This window comes from Cuculus canorus, chromosome 6 (assembly GCF_017976375.1).
Source record: "Cuculus canorus isolate bCucCan1 chromosome 6, bCucCan1.pri, whole genome shotgun sequence".
Classification (NCBI taxonomy): Eukaryota; Metazoa; Chordata; class Aves; order Cuculiformes; family Cuculidae; genus Cuculus; species Cuculus canorus.
This window is the reverse complement of record NC_071406.1, coordinates 1,260,457-1,280,537: the sequence shown is the minus strand read 5'-3', so window position 1 is coordinate 1,280,537 and position 20,081 is coordinate 1,260,457. Positions and strand designations below refer to the sequence as shown.

Below are 20,081 nucleotides of genomic sequence, written 5' to 3'. Positions count from 1 at the left end.
GGCCCGTATGTGATAGATGTTTGATCCTTACAGCAGGACTCCTGTCCCTGACAGTGACAGTGACAGTGACAGCGGCAGCGATGGCAGCAGCTCCCACAGGGTCTGGTGGTGGCCTTTCTCCCTGCTTTGACCAGGCACAGCTTTCTGCCTCTGGGACCTCCAACACTGTGAAATTTGCACTCTTTTTCATTTCTTTTCTCTTTTCCCTTTTTAGTTTCCCCGTCTCCTTTTTCCTCCTTTTTCCTTTTCCCCACCTTTTCCTCCTTTTCTCTTTCCTCGCTCTTTATCACTTTTCCACTTTTCCTTTTTTTCTTTCTTCACCCATTTGTCTTTTCCCCTCATTTCTGCCCTTTGCTCCTTTTGGCCCCTTACCTCCTCACTCCACTCTCCCCTTTTCCCCTTCTTTTTTTTTCCTTCTTTATGTTTTTGCTGTAGGTGATGTGATTTTCCCCTTTTTTATACGTAGAATCATAGAATCGTGGGATAGTTTGGGTTGGAAGGGACCTCAATGGCCATCCAGTCCCACCCCCTGTCCTGGGCAGGGACACCTCCCACTGGATCAGGGTGGTCAAAGCCCGTGGCGTTTGGGAGAAGAGTCGTGCAGCTGCTCCTGCTGTTTGGCAGGGCTTTGGGGAGAGGAGCAGGAGGCCTAGGCAGGGCCGGCTGTTCCCAGCTTTCAGCTCCAGGAGTCACAAAAAAGGCACTGAGAGCAGAAAAAGGGGCGTTTCGTAGTGCCTCGTTTCTGGCAGAGCAGCCCTGCGCGAAGGAGTCCTAAATCACAGAATCATTTAGGTTGGAAAAGAACTTTAAGATGAGATTTAGGCACAGAAACTTCAAAATAAGTGCAGTATTCAGAATTCTAACATGAAAAAATAGTTTGTATTTAAAAAGCCCGTTTTTTTTTTCCAGGAAAACCGTCGTCTGCCCCATCATCGACGTGATCAGCGATGACACCTTTGAATATATGGCCGGATCGGATATGACTTACGGAGGGTTTAACTGGAAACTGAACTTCCGCTGGTATCCGGTTCCCCAGAGGGAGATGGACAGGAGGAAAGGAGACAGGACCTTGCCTGTGAGGTAAGGGGAGTCGCTGGCTCTGCTCTGTACTTGCTTGTGTAGGTAATAATGCTGAGGAGCTCAGATTTTGCTGCGGTGCCAGAGAACACACGTCAGGGAGCTGTGGCACTCTGCTCACAGGAGAGAGGACCAAAACCTGCCCCATCCTTAATGCTGCAATGCAGTTATCAGAGCTGAGAAAACTCAGTTATATCTCTTTTTTTTTTTATTTGCCATTCAGTAATTCACAGAATCATGGAATGGTTTGGGTTGGAAGGGACCTCAAAGCCCATCCAGTCCCCCCCCTGCCATGGGCAGGGACACCTCCCACTGGCTCAGGGGCTCCAAGCCCCATCCAACCTGGCCTGGAACCCCTCCAGGGGTGGGGCAGCCCCCACTGCTCTGGGCAACAAAATATGACCTGCTTTTTAAGTTTATGGGTTTTTTGTGACTGTTTTTTCTTGATTTAAGGCAAATATTAGAACATATCTCTGGACATTGAACCCAAGTATTCAGTTATGATGATTTGCGCTTAAACTGTGTGCTTTTATTGCCCAGAAAATAAAATAAATGACTGTGCATACTGAGTCACAAATGATCTAAGAGTATGTCCTCGATCCCTGTGATCATTCCTGACCTCTTCCATTTAATTGCTCAAACCACAGACTGTAACAAAACCTTTAGAACAATTTTAAATGAAGCTGAAAGAGAACAAATTGAAGAAATGGCTTGCAATGAGTTATTTGCTCAGCTCTAATAGCTCCTGTGGTCTTCATGAAAAGCTAAAAAAACCCCAACCAAACCAAAAAATAGCTTTTCCAAGTGGATGTGGTGGTTTCAAACAAGGTGGAGAGCCATGATGAAGTGGACAGAATTCCAGCCCTGCATACCCCGCAACAGGCAGATAAAGGGAGAGCAAATTCAGGGCAGCTGGCACAGCACCGCTCTGCCACAGCCGGCCAGGTAAGGCAGCAAGAGGGCAAAGAAAGACCTTCCAGAACTCCTTGTGCTGCAGAATGGCCCAAATTGGTCCTGAAAGCCTGGAGTCAGGGACAGGATGGATCTTTTAGACGTTCTCAGGAAACAAGCAGGGTCACCTGGAGCAGGAGAGGACCCTGTCATTAGCAGAAAGGGGTGAGGCTGAGTTTAGACTCATGGAATGGTTTGGGTTGGATAGGACCTCAAAGCCCATCCATTCCCACCCCCTGCCATGGGCAGGGACACCTCCCATTGGATCAGGAGCTCCAAGCCCCATCCAACCTGGCCTGGAACCCCTCCAGGGATGGGGCAGCCCCCACTGCTCTGGGCACCCTGGGCCAGGGCCTCCCCACCTGAACAGCAAAACAGTTCTGCCTAAGATCTCATCTCAACCTCCCCTCTTTTAGCTGAAAACTGTTCCCCCTGGAGTAGTACTTCTACTTAATGGAGTTGTTTTTCTGCTTAATCCAGAATCAGACATATAAATGACTCTTAAGATTATGAAAAGAAAAAAAAAGACTTTAAAATAGCTTTACTCCCCCCTTCGCCCCACTGCAGCTTTTAGCGAGGTTGATTGCCTGGGCTTTCTGGGTTCTCCTGCTGGGACGGGTGTTAGGGAGCTGAGCGTGGGTGAAGGAGTTGGAGGTTGATGCCACGTATCCAATAATTATCCGTTATCCCAGTGCTTCTGAGTGCAGAGGTGGCTCTGAGGGTGTGTAATTGTGCTGGCTTAAGGCCTAAGTATCGGCTTTTAGACATAGAGTTGCCCTCTCTGACCACATCGTGGAGACTCTTCCATCTCTGTTGTGTCAGGGGAAGGCACTCCCTGCGTCGTTTTCCCTCTTAGATGATGAGAGGGGAACCAGCAAAGCCATGAGCCGTGGAGCTGCCCCGGGGTAGTGGCTTTCCTGGGGGAACCGGCATTAATGGGTCATTGCTTTCAGCGCTGGGCGGTGTTTCCACATCCTTACCAGGTCCGAGAGGCTGGGGCAGTCCATCAGTCCGGAGGTGTCAGAAACACATTCTGCATCCAAACCGTTTAATATTTCAGGGAAGTTAAGAAGGGTTTTGGCAGCTGCTGCCAGCTGAATGTTCAAAAAAGGGGAGAGGGAGGTAAAAATAGAGAAGCCTAACCTGAACCAAACATTTTGATCCAAATTGGTGAGTTCATTTCTTTGCTCCATGTTGCTTTCTGCCCACTGTTACGTTATTTCAGTTCCATGCAGATTGAATGTGTCTTTATTAATGTGTTTCTTTGGAATCAATGGGATAAATCTAGAATATATGAACATCCTTGGCTTACAGCTTTCTTTACACGTGTGCGTAATAGAGCCGCTGCACTCAAACTCTGCTTTCCATCACATTAAAAATCCACATAGTTGACAGAAGTTTTGTTCAAAACATTTATCCCTACCTCTGCTTTTTAGATTTAAAATCATGGAATCATGGAATTGTTTGGTTGGAAAAGACCTTTCAGGTCATTGTGTCCAACCATACCTGTCCACTACTAAACTGTCCCTGAGCACCTCATCTGCCCCTCTTTCGAACACCTCCATGGGTGGGGACTCAGTCAGCTCCCTGGGCAGCCTTTGCCAGTGCTCAAGAACCCTTTCCATGAAGAAACCGTTCCTCGTGTCCAAACTATGCAGTGGGAGGTGTCCCTGCCCATGGCAGGAGGTGGAACTGGATGGGCTTTGAGGCCCCTTCTAACCCAAACCATTTCATGATTCTATGAAGTCTGTTAAAACAGTGAGAGTGTTGTATTTTTATCTGGTGGAGATCCTCGGATCTCACACTCTGCCCCGGGCAGAGCAGGTTCTGAGCCGAGATCTGTACATGTAAGCTATTCCTACTCTTTTCTTCTTCTGGTTCTTCAACCCCAGTCTGACGTCTCTTCTCTTGCTCCCATCTTCTTCTTCTCTTATCCCACATTCTCTCAGGCTGGCTGACACCGGGATGGCACAACCTTTGCTAGAACAGCCAAAAATAGTAACTCTTCCCAAAATAATCGCAAGTTAAGCTTTTCCAGTTTGCAGTCATTCCCAGTTTAATGATGGTAGACAAAGGTGGGCAGCGCTGACAATGGGGAGTTGTCCTGAATCACGAGTGGGAGGTCTCCCGCCTCTGTCCTGAGCCCCTCTCAGTCCTCCCCATCCTGGGGGAAGAGAGGATAGAGGTTGGTGGTCATCGACTCCTGGGATTTCTTGGGCTTTTTAGAATTGTACTTACATTTTTTTACACTTGCACTGATCAGAAGCAAAAGTAACAACAGGGAGCTTTCAGTTTATGAGGTGGCTTGGCTAGGACTGGAATTATAAAGTGAGAACAGGAAGGGGATGCTTAGAAGAAGTCCCTGAAGAAGAGCTGGTTCCTGGCCACGGAGCTGTTCAAGACAGATTTCATTCTGTGAGGTTCATCAGGATCCACTGAAAGACATTTTTTCAGGTTTATTTGCAGAAATCAAATGTGGAAGATGGCTTTGAGGGCAAATGTTACCTGCACTGTGGAGCTTGTCAGGGCTTCCGGTTGCTGCAGGGGTAAGGTTCTTACTCGGAAGGTATGACAACCCCTAGGAACTTGTATCAACTCATAGATGTATCTATTTCTTTTGTTGGAATAGCAAAGACTGCTGATTGCTGTTCCCGTGCACCTCAGGATTTCAGCTTGTTTCATACAGGATAAATGCTGTAACTTCCACCATCACTGGGGCAACCTCGGCTTTGTAATCTTTGTAAATGATTGTAATCATAGAATAGAATCATCGAATCATTCAGGGTGGAAAAGGCCTCAGAGATCATCCAGTCCAACCCAACCCCACCGTGCCCGCTAAACCATGTCCTGAAGTGCCACAGTCCCACATTTTTTGAACACCTCCAGGGATGGAGACGCCACCCCTGCCCTGGGCAGCCTCTGCCAGGGCTTCACCACTCTTTCTGTAAAGAAATTTTTCTAATATCCAACCTAAACCTCCCCTGGTGCAACTTGAGGCGATCTCCTCTTGTCCTATCCCTTGTCAAAACGTGTTGGTTTTAGGTCTCAGCCCCTTTCTGCTCCCAGCGAGCCCTCTGGGAGCAACCCTGGATGGTTGCCCTGCCCAAAGGTGGAGCTTCGAGGTAAAGCTCCGCTGCTGGTGCGGTTGATGTGGGTAGCTCTGGGAATTCTGAATGCAGGGAGCTCCGGGCAGTGCAGTTTATTCTCAGGTGTGGCCTGGATGAGTGGTAAACGTTCCTGGGCAGCACTTGCTAAAGCCAACACTCTTGCTAAACCTTTCATTCTTCTTTTTCCACTGCAAAATCCTTGCACGATGTTTGTCCTTTGCAGAACATCCTCCGCCTTGAAGTGAACTCATTTCTCCTTCTGTGGTTTTTGCCTGCGGCAATAAAAAAACTTGTCTGCAGTAAGATCAGTTTCCAAACATCTTGTCTGCTTCCGTCTGCAGCACGAAGAACATTGAGGGTTTCTGTGCTGGGCATTTGCAGTCTCTGCACAGCACATTTCTGTAGATGTTTCTGTCCTTGCCCTTCAATTTTTTTTTTTAAGCTGAAAACACTCCAGGCTAGTGCTATAAATACTAATAAATGTGGTTTATTCCAGAAAATATTTTTCTCAGCTATAAGTGAGTTATTGAGAGGAGAAATACAAGATCAAGTATTAGGAGCATATTGTATTTATCTTCTTATTATTATGGCTGTTTAAACTTAGAGTTTACTCAGCTAATGCTGCCCAGATGATGTGCAGCACTATCTGTAACTGGTGGAAAAACCTTATTCCAAGCTCTGTAAATACTGGTCTGATTTGTCAGTGACGTCCGCCTTGAGAGTGTTGGATGGCTCTGAGCTGATGCACAGGATGGGGAGGTTGGAGGACATGAGCTGAGGTGATGTTCCATGTTGATGGGGAGCTCCCAGCTTGAGATACTGAGAGCATCTTGAGATGCTTGAGATGCCTGAGCATCCCTGGCCATGGTAGGGGCTGGGACCCCTCGGGATTGCTCCAGGCAGCCCCTCCTCGCCTTCCCTCCCCTCTCCTCCCTGCCTTCCCTCCCCTCCTTGCCTTCCTGGCAGCACATGCTGGGCTGGGGATGTGAGATTAGTGGGTTGCTGAGCAGCTCCTCTTCTGGGAAGTTAAAAGTGCGGATGCACAGGAATGGGAACCCCGCTCGCTGCCAGTAACTACAGACATGAGAAGCAGACGTTATCTCCCAGATAAAACTAAAAGTGTGTTTGGATGATGATTGGAGTTAATCATAATGTATTACTGTAGTTGGTAGTATGGCTCCACGCAGGCAAAACACAGCTAATAGGCACAAAGCTGAGAAAGGACCTGTAGGAACCCTTCCTCTCCCTGATATTCCCGATTCAGCTCATTTCCCAGGGAGAGCTCTGCAGATCTGTTTGTGTCACGTGTAATTTCCACACCAGAGAAGAGTCCTGCCTGCTGCGTCTCCATTATCAGAGAATCCGTGGTGGATATTGATGTGTAGTTACTTCCATTTTGCATCATGGAACTCAGCCCTTCTGATTTCCATTAGTGAGTTCTTAGGAAAACATGGTTTGTTTTTCCTAAACAGTTACAGAGGACGTTTTGGAAGAATCCAGATCCATTGCATCATTCAAAAATGGCTTAAAACTGGATCTGTGCAAGAATGGGACATTTCCTACCATTCAGGCAAAGGCTGTTTTCCTCCGCAGAAAGAAAGGAGATGGCAGAAGGAAAAGATGCAGGGGATGAGGGTTTCTGTTGCAGACGGAGGAGTGGGGAGAACTTTATTCATCTGAAACTAGTGGCACTCTCTGCTTCAGTAAGGTTAGAGAGGGTATGAGAGTGTGAACTGATAGAGTGTCTGGGGAATCAGAAAGAAATTTCGTAGAATCATCGAGGTTGGAAAAGATGTCCAAGGTCATCCAGCCCAGCCGCCAGCCCAGCCCCACTGCGCTGAAACAACCGCGTCCCCAAGTGCCACAGCCACACAGTTTTTAAATCTCTCCAGGGGTGGAGACTCCCCCCTGCCCGGGGCAGCCTCTGCCAGGGCTTCACCACTCTGTCAGCAAAGGAATTGTTCCCAATATCCAATCTAAACCTGCCCTGGTGCAGCTTGAGGCCATCTCCTCTCATCCTGTTGCTTGTTCCTTTGGAGCAGAGCTCAGCACCCACCTCCCCACAACCTCCTCTCCAGGAGCTGCAGAGAGCGATGAGGTCTCCTCTCAGCCTCCTCTTCTCCAGACTGAACAGCCCCCGGGCCCTCAGCCGCTCCCACAACCCCTGTTCTCCAGACACATCACCAGCTTTTCCATTTCTTTTAGATATCATATTTTTGCATCTGACACAAACCCAATTTGATTAAGAAGGATTCTGGAGTTGGTTTTCTCCTGTCCACCCTGCATTCGGTGCAGTTTAACCCTCATGAGGGTGGTTTGGGGGAGTGCTGGGTCTCCTGGTCCTTCCCATCGGCTCCACTTGCTTCTGGTGTAGCTCAGGGAGCCGGCGGCGGCGCTGGGGCAGAAACCCCGCCAGGCTGAGGGCAGCAAAGCGGCTTTGGAGCCTGGGGAGGCTTAGCCCCGTCAGTTATCTGAGCTTGCCGTGCTGAGAGGACAGGGAGAAAATAGAAATAAAGGCTTAGTAAATTCAAGTTCATTGCTCAACCACGCTTTTTTTCTGGGAGTAGTGGTGGTCGGCTGTGGCAGAAGGGGGAATAACTGCACAGCAGGAGAATGACCTGGATTTGGTGAGTTTGAGTGTGAGTGAGGACTCTTTACTGCCCGGGCTGGGTCCAGCGCCGGCATGGGAAGAGCTCTTGAGATCAGCACTGTCCCGGGGGGGTGCTGGGTGCCTGCACACCACGATGAAACATGGGCGCTGTGTGTGCAAACAGGGGCATGCAGCAGCTAATTAATGCAGCAGCTAATTAGTGTTGCGTGTAGTACATAGAAACCTACTAAAGGAAGATCTGAGAAATGCCATAGAATCATTAGATTGGGAAAGGCCTCTAAGATCATCAAGTCCAACCATCACCCCAAGCGATTCACGCTCTGCCATGGGTGGAAGCACCTCCAGATCCCCTCGTCCAGCTTTTTCCTGCATTGCACAGGGACCCTTTTCCCGCTGTTGGCTTGCTTTTCAGAGTAGTTGTAGGAGCTTTTTTTACACCAGTGGTTGCACAGGAGTATCTCCAGACACAGGAGCTCTTGTGGAGCTTTAAATGGGCAGAGCAGTTGGGAACGTTGCACTTGCCTGGAATCTGGTGCCTGATCTGAGCACTGAGTACTGGACATTCTTGGCAGTTTACTCAGTAATGGAATGGATGAGCTCATTTTCGTGGCCGAATCCCTTGCGTGCCATAGCCAGAGCTCCTGGCGTGTCTCCATGTGGTTGGACTCAGATGTGCTCAACCAGTGTTAGGTGTTTTCAAAATCCGGCCTCGCCAGCTTTGCAGTTGTTTTGAAGCTGAGGGTGGAACATGACGGATACCTGGTTTGGTCCACAGTGGTGTTAACACCCAGAGGTCCTCACCAGCAGATCTGCAGGTGCTCCCACCGATGGCAGAACCTGAATCGCTTGGGCTGATGGTTGGACTTGATGATCTTAGAGGTCTTTTCCAACCTTAATGATTCTACGATGATTCTATATCTTTTCTGAGGATGCTGAGCATCCTGACACCAAATCCTGGTTGTGGTTGTGGTTGGGTGCTGTTGTCCCACGTTGAGCCTGAGCTCTGTGGACGGGGGATGCCAGGACCACCTGTGGCAACCCCTGCAGGGCCACACTGAGGCTTCAGCCGTGTGCTCGGGACAACCCCTGCAGCTGTGCTCTCATTCTGGAGTGTGGGCACCGTACCCTCGTAGGAGAGGTGGGGTTTGGTGGGCGTGCGCTGGGGCTCAGAGCCATCTTCTGCCAGCTGGGGTGAGCGCTTCCCATTCCATGTGGGCTTCAAATGCTGGGAAACGTGGAGCGGGAATTCCTGGGGAGGCAGGACATCTTCACACAAAGAGGAGTTGCACTCTGACTGGATTTGCCTGTTGTAAGGATTGATAATCCTGTTAAGAGAGATTATGCCTGGTAATTTTATGCACGTTTAGTCTCCCTCGAAGGCAAAGCCGAGGCATTAAGCTCTCTTCACTAAGCATTTCAGATTGGATTTGAACTGCCATTCTGGGTGCAGAAGGCCAAAATTCCATCCACTTTACCATTACAATGCTCCAGAAAACACCCTTTGGCAATGGGATTTGGAGGGTAAGAAGCTCTCTGGCAGCTCGGAGCGGGCAGTGCTCCCGTCGGGAGCTCTGCCTGAGAGGCGAGCGCACGGAGCGTGAAGTCCAAACCACATTGTTACTGCTCGTAGTTTATATTTAAGCTGCTGTACATAGAATATATTCCTAGTCAAACTGTCTGAGGTAGTGAAATGTACTGTAGTGTCGCTGAATAAATTCCACAGTGTCTTTCAAAAGGTCTTTTTTCTTTTCTTTTTCCTCTTTTTCTTTTTGTTTCTCTGTTTGTTTTCAACTAGGACCCCTACTATGGCTGGTGGCCTATTTTCTATTGACAGAAACTACTTTGAAGAGATAGGAACTTACGATGCAGGAATGGATATCTGGGGTGGCGAGAATCTTGAAATGTCTTTTAGGGTAATTGCTGTTTTCCTTCATTTTCTGTCAACATCGTTGGGCTGCGGACAGGGCGCTTTGGCTGCCGTGCGGGTCACGGCTTAATGTAAATGCTCGAGAGGTTTGGGGTTGTCTCATTGTTTGGGTCTGTTTTACTGCATGAAACGTTTTGTTGCTGTTTGGAAATATGCAAAACTTTCAAATTTTACAAAAACGCATTGAAAATAATCTATATTTTAGTCATATCTTTCATTGTCAAAGAAACGAGGCTTTCTCTGAGTGCAAATCATGGAATCTTTGAATGGTTTGGATTGGAAGGGACCTCACAGCCCATCCAGTCCCACCCCTGCCATGGGCAGGGACACCTCCCACTGGCTCAGGGGCTCCAAACCCCATCCAACCTGGCCTGGAACCCCTCCAGGGATGGGGCAGCCCCCACTGCTCTGGGCACCCTGGGCCAGGGCCTCCCCACCCTCATCGTGAAGAATTTCTTCCTGAAGTTTAATCTAAATATTCCCCTTCTAGTTCAAAGCCATTTCCCCTCTCCCTGCCCTCCCTGATCCAGAGCCCCTCCCCAGCTTTCCTGCAGCCCCTTTCAGCTCTGGAAGCTGCTCTAAGGTCTCCCCACAGCCTTCTCCTCTCCGGGCTGAACACCCCCAACTCTCTCAGCCTCTCCTCCGAGCAGAGGGGCTCCAGCCCTCGGGTCATCTCCATGGCCTCCTCTGGCCTCGCTCCAACACTTCCATATCCTTGATATAAATTTGCTTAGTGTTTAAAAAAAAAGTTCAAAGATACATTTCAACAGGAGGTTTTGAAAGTGTACGTTGTCATGGACTTGGAAGTTCTGGCTGGGGTTTTTATTCTGTGGGAGAGCCGAAGTCCCCGAGAAATGTCCCGGCCTCCAGAGAGTGGGGGTATTTCTGCTGGGGGTGTTGGCTCTGACAGGAATAAAACCTCTTTGGGTGATATGCATTTGGGAATTGCGCTTTAGACATAAAGAAGAATTGGGAAGCCAAGTCTTTGATAAGTAACTGTTAGAAAGATTGTCAAAAATGACTTTGAACATCTCTGATGTATCATGGTTTATGCATTTTATTTAAATATGCAAAATAAACCCTGGTGTGCCTATCCAGGGAACATCCTCCTTTCCTTTATTTTTGGTCTTTTGTCTCCAGCCAGGGCTGGTGGAGCATTTTCTATTGACAGAACCCACTTTGAAGATTTCTGGAGAAGATAACTATGCATTTGAAAGCATTTTCGGGCCCTTTTCGAGAAAGTATTATTGTTCACTTTCCAGTAAAATAGCAGGGTGGGGTTACTTCTTCTGAGTGTTAATGCTTTATATCAGTGGATTTCAACATTTTTTGGTGTGTAGACCCCAAGAATAGTCCTTGCGTGTGTGTAGGCACCTACACAGGAGCTCGTTTTTAACATAAGCCTGTTAGTAGACTTGGTTTTCAGCTCTTTAGAAGTGGTCCCCGGAGCAGAGAGTGACCAGCACTGCTTTAAAGTGATAAATCTGTCTGACTCTTGCACTAAATCTGTGTGTTACTCTGTTCATTTTTCACCCAGTATCAGTGTATGTGGTTTCTGTCAAGTGAAGCTCACTGAGTTCATTGGGATTTTGTGATTGGAATTGTTGATGGACATTAAACCCTGGCAGAAGGGATCTCAAAGCCCTTCGTTATCGCTTACAGAAACCTTTTTGCACGACCAGTTTTGGAAAGGTCCCATTCTCGTTATTGCAGAGTCTAAGATATTTAACCCTCCTTTTGGAAAAACACTGGGTTTTCATTGTAAGAATTATGATCCCTAAAAAAATATCTCTGAAAGGGACAAACAAGGTGATTTTTGCGAAGAGTCCGTATTGGAGTCTACATGGACGTCAATTCTCCATAGGCTTCTTTGGCAGTGGCTGTTTTCGTTAACAACGATGCAGATATTGATCGTTTTTTTGTCAAGCCTTGTATACGCAGCAGAATAAAATTATTTACAATTCCATGGCCTTTTCCCACTCCCTGACAGAGAAGATTCGTTTTGGCAGGAAACATTTGATCTTCTGCTGAGAGCAGTGTGTGACCATCTATTTGGCTTCCAGCTGACGCTGAAGAGATGCCCTAAATCGGGTATCCTTAATGCATGCTCCTGCTCAAATAATGCTAATCTGTTTTGAAATCCTTTCCTGAGAAGTTGAGCAGTGCAGTGGTGCCGTTCTGTCCTCGTCTTGGGCTGCTCTGGCTTTTGGTGGGTGTGTGAGAAAGGTGTTGGGGTTCCTGGCTTGGGTCAGCCAGCCCCTGTACCTTGGTTTCCATCTCAAATTCTGGGTTCAGTTTTGGGCCCCTCAGTCCAGGAAGGGCATTGAGGGGCTGAAGAACATCTGGAGAAGGGAACAGAGCTGAGGAAGGGGCTGGAGAACAGGGGTTATGAGGAGTGGCTGAGGGACGTGGGGCTGTTTAGCCTGGAGAAGAGGAGGCTGAGGGGAGACCTTATTACTGTCTGCAGCTCCTGGAAAGGAGGTTGTGGTGAGGTGGGTGTTGGTCTCTTCCACCAAGGAACAAGCAAGAGGATGAGAGGAAACGTCCTCAAGTTGTGCTGAGGGAGGATTAGATTGGATATTGGGAAAAATATCTTTACTGAGAGAGTGGTGAAACCCTGGCAGAGGCTGCCCAGGGCAGGGGTGGAGTCCCCATCTCTGGAAGGATTTAAAAACCATGTAGATGTGGTGCTCAGGGACAGGGTTCAGTGGTGGGGTTGGCAGTGCTCAGTATAAGGTTGGACTGGATGATCTTAAAGGTCTTTTCCAACCTAAACAGCTCTGTGATTCTGTGGTTTGGCATTGGCAGCCACAGTGCTGATGGAGCTGAGACCTCTGCCTGTGCTGCAGTTTCTCTGGTTCTGCTCCCTGGGCACCACTATAATTTGTATAATACAGATAAATAATAATACCTGGAGGGTTTGGTTATTTTCCCCCCTCCCTAAATAATCTTTACTGCAGTCTTGTCTCAAATTGGACCTGAATTCTATTCAGTGCTTATGTGATTGAGCCAGCCATAGAAATTTTGTGAGAATTCTGTTGTGAGATCTTAATTTCAGCTTTAAATTAAAAATCTCAGTCCCAAAATACATGGAAAGTTGAAGACAAGCAATAGCTGTGCTCCCTGCAGAAAGCTCTTGTGGTAAAAGCAGGGAGGCCACTCTGCTCTTAGTCTTAATTTTACTGATTTAGACTAGAGAGGAAGAGCGAGGAGAGGAAGCAGGTGAATTATGGAGCATCATAGTAGAGAACATTATTTTATGTCTTCAGAAGATTCTTCCACTTCCACTTCAAGAGGCATCACCAGCCTGGAAAGCATGCAGCAGCCTAAATAAGAGGGCATGGTGGCAAGAACAGAAATCAAACCATGTGCTTCCAGCACCTGGAGATCACCATGGAAATGCTGGGCGGCCACGCAATGCTGTGTCTTGGCATTTGGAGTCTTCATCTGCAAAGAAACCAAATCTATCAAGTGTGGCTGGATCAATAAAATACTGAGGCCTCCGAATTGAAGAGCCATTCGGATGTAAAACATCTGCAGAAAATTGGTAGCCAGGAGCGCCAAGGGCTGGGAGGTGCCTCCATCCGCCACCTTCCAAACCTACAATTATCCAGCGGGTTTCCAGAATATCTCAGTGCATCAGGAAAACACCGAGGTGATATCGGCCTTTGGAAAATTGCTGTGATACGCGTCCGCATAGGGACGTTTCCAGAGCTCTTATTGCGTTGGGTGGCTTTGTCATCAAATAGGATTGTGTGTTGCTCTGCTCTTTGGAAAACAGACCCCAAACTCCAGGAAACTGAGATGAGATCTTAGGGAGAAATGTTTTGCTGTTCAGGTGGGGAGGCCCTGGCCCAGGGTGCCCAGAGCAGTGGGGGCTGCCCCATCCCTGAGGGGTTCCAGGCCAGGTTGGATGGGGCTTGGAGCCCCTGATCCAGTGGGAGGTGTCCCTGCCCATGGCAGCGGTGGCACTGGATGGGCTGTGAGGTTCCTTCCAACCCAAACCATTCTATGGTTCTATGAAACTGCTCCTAAAATTAGCCAAATAGGTCAGGAATACTAAAAAGCACAGAGAAAGATATTCAATGTCTGCAGGTTACTGGGGGTTTATACACCCAAAATTCTACTCGCCAACACACTGAATTAGTTTCAATGTCACTGTGTACTTCTGGAAACACCCTCACCTGCAGGCAGCCTCTCCAGGAGTTCCACGCTGTTATCCCTGTAATTACCCAGCGCTGCTCTCCCAGTCACCCAACCCAATGATCCTGCTAAAAGTGCTCCCTTAAACATCTTTAAATGCTCTCTCACATCAATAATTTTGCAGTTGAGACCTCACATACAGTCAGGCTGAAAAATTGCTATTAATAATGCTTTGTGCCTCATCGATAGCTTTGCGTCTCGTCAGTATTTACAGGAAAAAAGCAGCGACCTTCAGGATGCTCCTCCTGGATCCAGCAGCTGGAGCTGGGCTGGGACAGAGCGACAGGCTTCGTACAATCACAGAACCACGGAAGGGTTTGGGTTGGAAGGGAACTTGAAGCCCATTACATTCCAATCCCAAGGACACCTCCTCATCATGAAGGATTTCTTCCTAATGTCTCGTCCAAATCTGCCCCTGTCCAGGTTATCCCCGTTGGCCCCTGTCCTATCACTATAAGCCTTTCTAAACAGACCCTCCCCAGCTTTCTTGTACCATCTCACTATAAGGTCTTCTCGGAACCTTCTGACCAGGCTGAACAACCCCAACTCTCTCAGCCTTGTCTCAAATGTTTGCTCACAAATTGTGTTCAGAAGGTGTTTGTGTGCTTACATTTGAAACACAACATTTTTCCCCTTGATTGGACTGCATTCGTTTTTCTGCATGTTGGGATTCGTGTTTCTGCAGGGAGAATATTGGCTATACATGCATTTAGTTCATTTCACTGGGGAGTTTTAAGGGTCTCTTTTTTTCCTGCTTAATGAAATCACAGAATCGTGGAATGGTTCTAAATATGTTTTCAGAAAAGGTGAGAAACAAGGGACAAGAGGAAATGGCCTTGGGTTGTGCCAGGGGAGGTTGAGGTTGGGTATAGGGAAATATTACTTCACTGAAAGATTGTCCAGCCCTGGCAGAGGCTGCCCAGGGCATGGGTGGAATATCCATCCCTGGAGGGCTTCAAAAGCCGTGTGGATGCAGCACTTCTGGACATGGTTTATTAAGCCTGGTAGGATCACGCTGATGGTTGGACTGGATGAGCTGAGAGGTCTTTTCTGACCCTAATGATTCTGTGACACTCTTGGAATATGCTGGGAAAATGAAGAGAGAGCCTTGAAGCAGGGTTGGAGGTTTGCGGTTTGGAGATTTTTGGGGAATTCATTGGGGCGAAAGGAGAAGGGTTAAACTTCAGAAGAGAAGGAAAGGCAGACCCCTTCAACCTTAAAAGTTACTGATAAAGTGATAATAACTGGTCTATGAATAATTCGGTGTGAAAATGAGAGTTAGATTTTCTTTTAAATGAGATACATCAATCTTGTGTGAGAGTGTGTTTGATCTCAGCCCCTCGGTGCCTTTCCTGGCCACCAGGGCTGTTAGTGCCTGCTCGGATGGTGGGGAGGGCAGAAGACTGGAGGGTTGCTGAGAGGGCTGTGGTTCGCATCCACTGTCCCCCCACAGCCGACACCGCTGGGGGTGCTCAGTCCAGGGTTTGATTTGCCAGGAGCAGGGTTGGGAGGGCGGAAAGACTCCGTGTAGCAGTCTGGGGTGAGAAGCTGACTCCGTTAGTCCTCTTTCTGGGAAGAGAGAACTAAGATGACCGGTGGTAAAGCAATAATTCATTGCCTCCAGGAAAGCTGGAGAGGGGCTTTTGATCAAAGAGGGCAGGGAGAAGATGAGGGGGGACTTTTTCAGCTGAAAGAGGGGAGACTGAGATGAGACCTTAGGGAGAAATGTTTTGCTGTTCAGGTGGGGAGGCCCTGGCCCAGGGTGCCCAGAGCAGTGGGGGCTGCCCCATCCCTGGAGGGGTTCCAGGCCAGGTTGGATGGGGCTTGGAGCCCCTGATCCAGTGGGAGGTGTCCCTGCCCACGGCAGGGGTGGCACTGGGTGGGCTTTGAGGTCCCTTCCAACCCAAACCATTCTGTGATTCTATGATTTGGAACTTTTGGAAAGTAGTCATTTTGCTGGGGAATATTTAGGAACATTGATTTGTTTTCTTTAATAATATTGGAAAGAGAAAAGTCATTTTCTTCTGAACAGGGTGCAGGTTTGTCTGTATTCATATGATGACTGTAAAAGACAGCAGACTTTGCCAAGGACAGCCAGAAATGTGCTTACAAAACTGTACACAAGCATAGCTTTTGAGGAGTAATTTTGTGGGAGGAATTTCCTGCCAAGGAGAATGGTTGGAGCGGGAGCAAGCTGGGCGGGGGGAGCAATGCTGGTCCTTAGGCAGAGACTGGGGCTAATGTGCCCCTGAGATCACGTGTGCTCAGTCCTATCCTGTCCAGCGAGTTCCTCCCAGGTTGCTCTGTAAGCATCTCAGCAGGGTACACTGCAGTCTCGAGGCGTGGCGCAGGGTCGTGTTCTTGGTGTCCCTCAGCTTTGATGCTTCACCTGAGCTGACTGGTTGTCACCGAGCTGCGAAACACAAGATGTTAGACATGGGGATATTTTGATGTTGTCATTGTTTATCCCAACAGAGTGCATCGCTTGGCATGCTAATGAAATTATATAAAAGGGTTTAGCCCTAATTAAGCAAAATCTGCATTAAGTTACTATGGTAACTTAGGTCTGCCTCAAGGAGCTCTCATTAGGAGATGGCGCCGGCATTCCTGTGGAAAATACCCAGCGGTTCTCAAACACTGTGTTTTACTCCCAGGAGGTGCTGTGAATATTAGTCCTGCTGTCTGCATAGGAGGACGCTAAAGCAAAGGGTGGGATGAGCTTGAACAAAGCACTAGGCCAGGTGGCCAAGAAGGCCAATGGCATCTTGGCTTCTATCAGAAACAGCGTGGCCAGCAGGAGCAGGAAGGGACTGTGCCCCTGGACTCAGTGCTGGTGAGACCGCACCTCGACTCCTGGCTTCGCTTTTGGGCCCCTCAGTAGAAGAAAGACATTGAGGTCCTGGAGCGTGTCCAGAGAAGAGCAATGAAGCTGGGGAAGGGGCTGGAGAACAAGTCTTATGAGGAGCGGCTGAGGGACCTGGGCTTGTTTAGCCTGGAGGAGAGGAGGATGAGGGAAGACCTCATCGCTATCTACAACTGCCTGAAAGGAGCTTGTAGAGAGGTGGGTGCTGAGCTCTTCACTCAGGTGATAGGGTGAGAGGAAGCTCAAGCTCAAGCTGAGCCAGAGGAGGTTTGGATTGGACATTATCTTTAATAATGGCCCCCACTGCTCTGGGCACCCTGGGCCGCTGCCTCATCACCTTCATTGTAAACAATTTCTTTCTAAGATCTCATCTTAATCTGCCCTCATAAGAGTTCATAAAATTCTCTTCTTTTATGTGTAACTTTCCTTTTTTTAAGTTGGTCACCAGCATATGAAGCAGAGACCTTAAGTTTTGCATCTGTGTTTTGCTTCTGTGGTTCTGTGGTGTTCAGAGGACGTGTGCCCGCTGCTTTCTGTTGTTGCCTGTGGTAGCAGCCAAGATCTCCTGTGCCTTTGCTTGTGATGTTCATGAACACGATTCTGCTTTGAAAAACATATAGAAGTGTCCCAGAGAAGTGGTTTCTGCCCCGTCCCTGGAGGTGTTCCAGGCCAGGTTGGATGGGGCTTGGAGCCCCTGAGCCAGTGGGAGGTGTCCCTGCCCATGGGTGGGACTGGATGGGCTTTAAGGTCCCTGCCAACCCAAACCATTCCGTGGTTCTATATGTATAATTGTAAAAGTTCTTCTCTGTCTCTTTAAATGTTATGAAATCCTGGAAAATTCAATTACACAGATGGCATCCCTACCCAACAGTTAATCCTTTATAGTGTGGTACTCTACAGCTCGCTCTCTGCAACTCCCTGAAAGGAGCTTGTAGTGAGGTGGAAGTTTGTCTCTTCCACCTGGTAGCTAGTGACAGGACAAGGGGAAATGACCTCAAGATGCTCCAGGGGAGACTTAGTTTGGATATCAGGAGGAATTTGTTTACTGAAAGGGGTGTCAGGCATTGGCAGAGGCTGCTCAGGGAGGTGGGTGAGTCCCCATTCCTGAAGAGGTTTGAAAGATGAGTAGATGTCCTAGTTGGGGACGTGGTCTGGGGATGGTCTTAGCAGGGTTGGATTGATGATTGGACTTGATGATCTTAAAGGTCTTTTCCAACCAAACCCATTCTATAATACCTACAAGCGTGGTTTATGTGTCTGTGCTGTAAGGACACAGGAGGAGGTAAACCATTCACACGTTGCAGTAAAGTCTGTGCACTTTTATTGCAGAGTTCTGCCCCTCTGTTTTCCTTAAACTTTTGCTTGAAATTCCCTGTTGAATTGTGACCTGGGGAAATAAATCAGTTGGTAGCTCCACATCTGCCTGTCAGCGTCCCTATTTCTATAAACTCACCCTGGTTTGTGTTTGCTTTAGCCAACCTATCTCCGCATGGTTTAATTTCAGATCTGGCAGTGCGGTGGCTCCCTGGAGATCGTCACCTGCTCACACGTTGGCCACGTTTTCCGAAAGGCCACACCTTACACATTCCCTGGTGGCACGGGACACGTCATCAACAAGAACAACAGGAGGCTGGCAGAGGTCTGGATGGATGAGTTTAAGGACTTCTTCTATATAATATCACCAGGTAAGAAAGTGTTTTCTGATTGCATTATGATGTGTAAACCGTCTGAAAAAAGGAAAGTGTAAATTTAAGGTATGTAGACGTAAGCCTAGACATGTTTGTGTGTCTGCGGACTAAAATTGGAGACATAACAGGAAAGGTGCTATCACAATCCAAGGGAAGGTCTTTTCCACATGTCTAAACCATCTATGCTCTGTTTCCCAAGGTAAAAATATTACCTAAGGCTCCTTCTCTCCCAAAGTTCATAAGGTTTTTTTCAGAACATGAGTATCATCACGCTGGTTTGCATCCACGCAGGGAAGCTCTTGACCCATTTAGTCTAAGAAATGCAGAGTTTGGCCAGATCCTCCTTATGATCTCTGAAGGTCCCTTCCATTCTGGATGGATGGATGGATGGATGCTCTCTTCAGTTTGGGGAGTGGTGAACAATGACTGCCATCTTCTGAACTGGCTGGTATCTTGTGGTTCAGCTGGGTAGCAAACGCCCAATTTGACCCTTTGGAAATATGCAGCTGCTTTGGATGACAGAAGCCATTGCGAAACTCCTTCTAGAAGAGCGCCCATCATGTAAGAGTTCAAATGAGGGTGTGTTTTGAAGTTTCCTGATTAGCTCTCATTTCTTGGATAGGAATTATATATAATTTCCATTTTCATTAGAGGAGAGAAGCTTCTGAAATCTCTTTGAATGGTCAGTTTTGCAGCTACCTTTACAGTTTCCTAGGTTTTAGCCGACAGCGGGATTTTGTCAGCAACATTATTTAACTTGGATGTCCAATGTTAGGCTTCCTGGCCTGCATTCCATCAACCGGATTTCGAGGGGAGAAGACAGCCCTTCTCCCATTGAAAAGCCCAGTTCTTGCCGTAGGCCGTTTAATTTCAGCTCCTACGTACAGAGATAAGTTCCAGGCTGTCTTCAACAAACGATTTGTCAACAGTCTGACATGCGGTGGGATACCATACATTGCAAACACTGCTTCCACGGTGCTTTCTTCAGGAAGGGAAAGCTGCTAGAGGAGGCATCGTTTGCCTCCTGCCAACTGGGGAGGATATTTCTCTTCCCGTTTCCCTATCAAAATGTCCCCAGGGTTGGCAAAGGCCTGGGATCCTTTTGCCCTTTCTTTTATACCAGTGTGATGCCAAGGTGGCTCTGACAATGCAGCCTCCATCAAAAAGTTGGGAAGAAGATAAGGCAGAAATCAAACCCACCCTGCTGAAGCTGCAGGACTGGCGGGGGGGACATTCCCTCTACAGCCCTAGGGTGCCCGCGTCTGAGCGTGCCTTTGGCTGCTGCTGATAGAAAGAAGACTGCAGTTAGAATCATGGAATGGTTTGGGCCAGAAGGGACCTCAAAGCCCATCCAGTTCCACCCCTGCCATGGGCAGGGACACCTCCCACTGGCTCAGGGGCTCCAAGCCCCATCCAACCTGGCCTGGAACCCCTCCAGGGATGGGGCAGCCCCCACTGCTCTGGGCACCCTGGGCCAGGGAGGTTTTTTTTAAATACACCATTTCTAAATGTCAGAAATTCTTCCCAGTATTATGAAACTTCCTTTTTTCATCCGCCTGGCAAGCATTTCTCTTAGTTTATTAATCTGAATAGCACAGATCTCTAGATAATTCTGTTACAGAACATTGCATTTCAGTAATTAGTCTCTGAAGCC

At 48.1% G+C, this 20,081-nt stretch overlaps 1 protein-coding gene across 12 annotated transcripts in view; it reads left to right on the top strand.

The window, feature by feature from the left end:
• The window catches only part of GALNT13 (polypeptide N-acetylgalactosaminyltransferase 13), a 101,532-nt gene that overhangs the window by 48,500 nt on the left and 32,951 nt on the right, over nt 1-20,081 (top strand). For all 12 annotated transcript variants that reach the window (XR_008450396.1, XR_008450397.1, XM_054070108.1 and 9 more), the window contains 3 exons: nt 910-1,080; nt 9,542-9,659; nt 18,244-18,424. Coding sequence is in view for 10 of the 12 variants with exons in the window: in XM_054070108.1 (XP_053926083.1) it covers nt 910-1,080; nt 9,542-9,659; nt 18,244-18,424 (470 nt within the window). In the remaining 2 variants the exon portion in view is untranslated. The remainder of the gene's footprint in view (nt 1-909; nt 1,081-9,541; nt 9,660-18,243; nt 18,425-20,081) is intronic.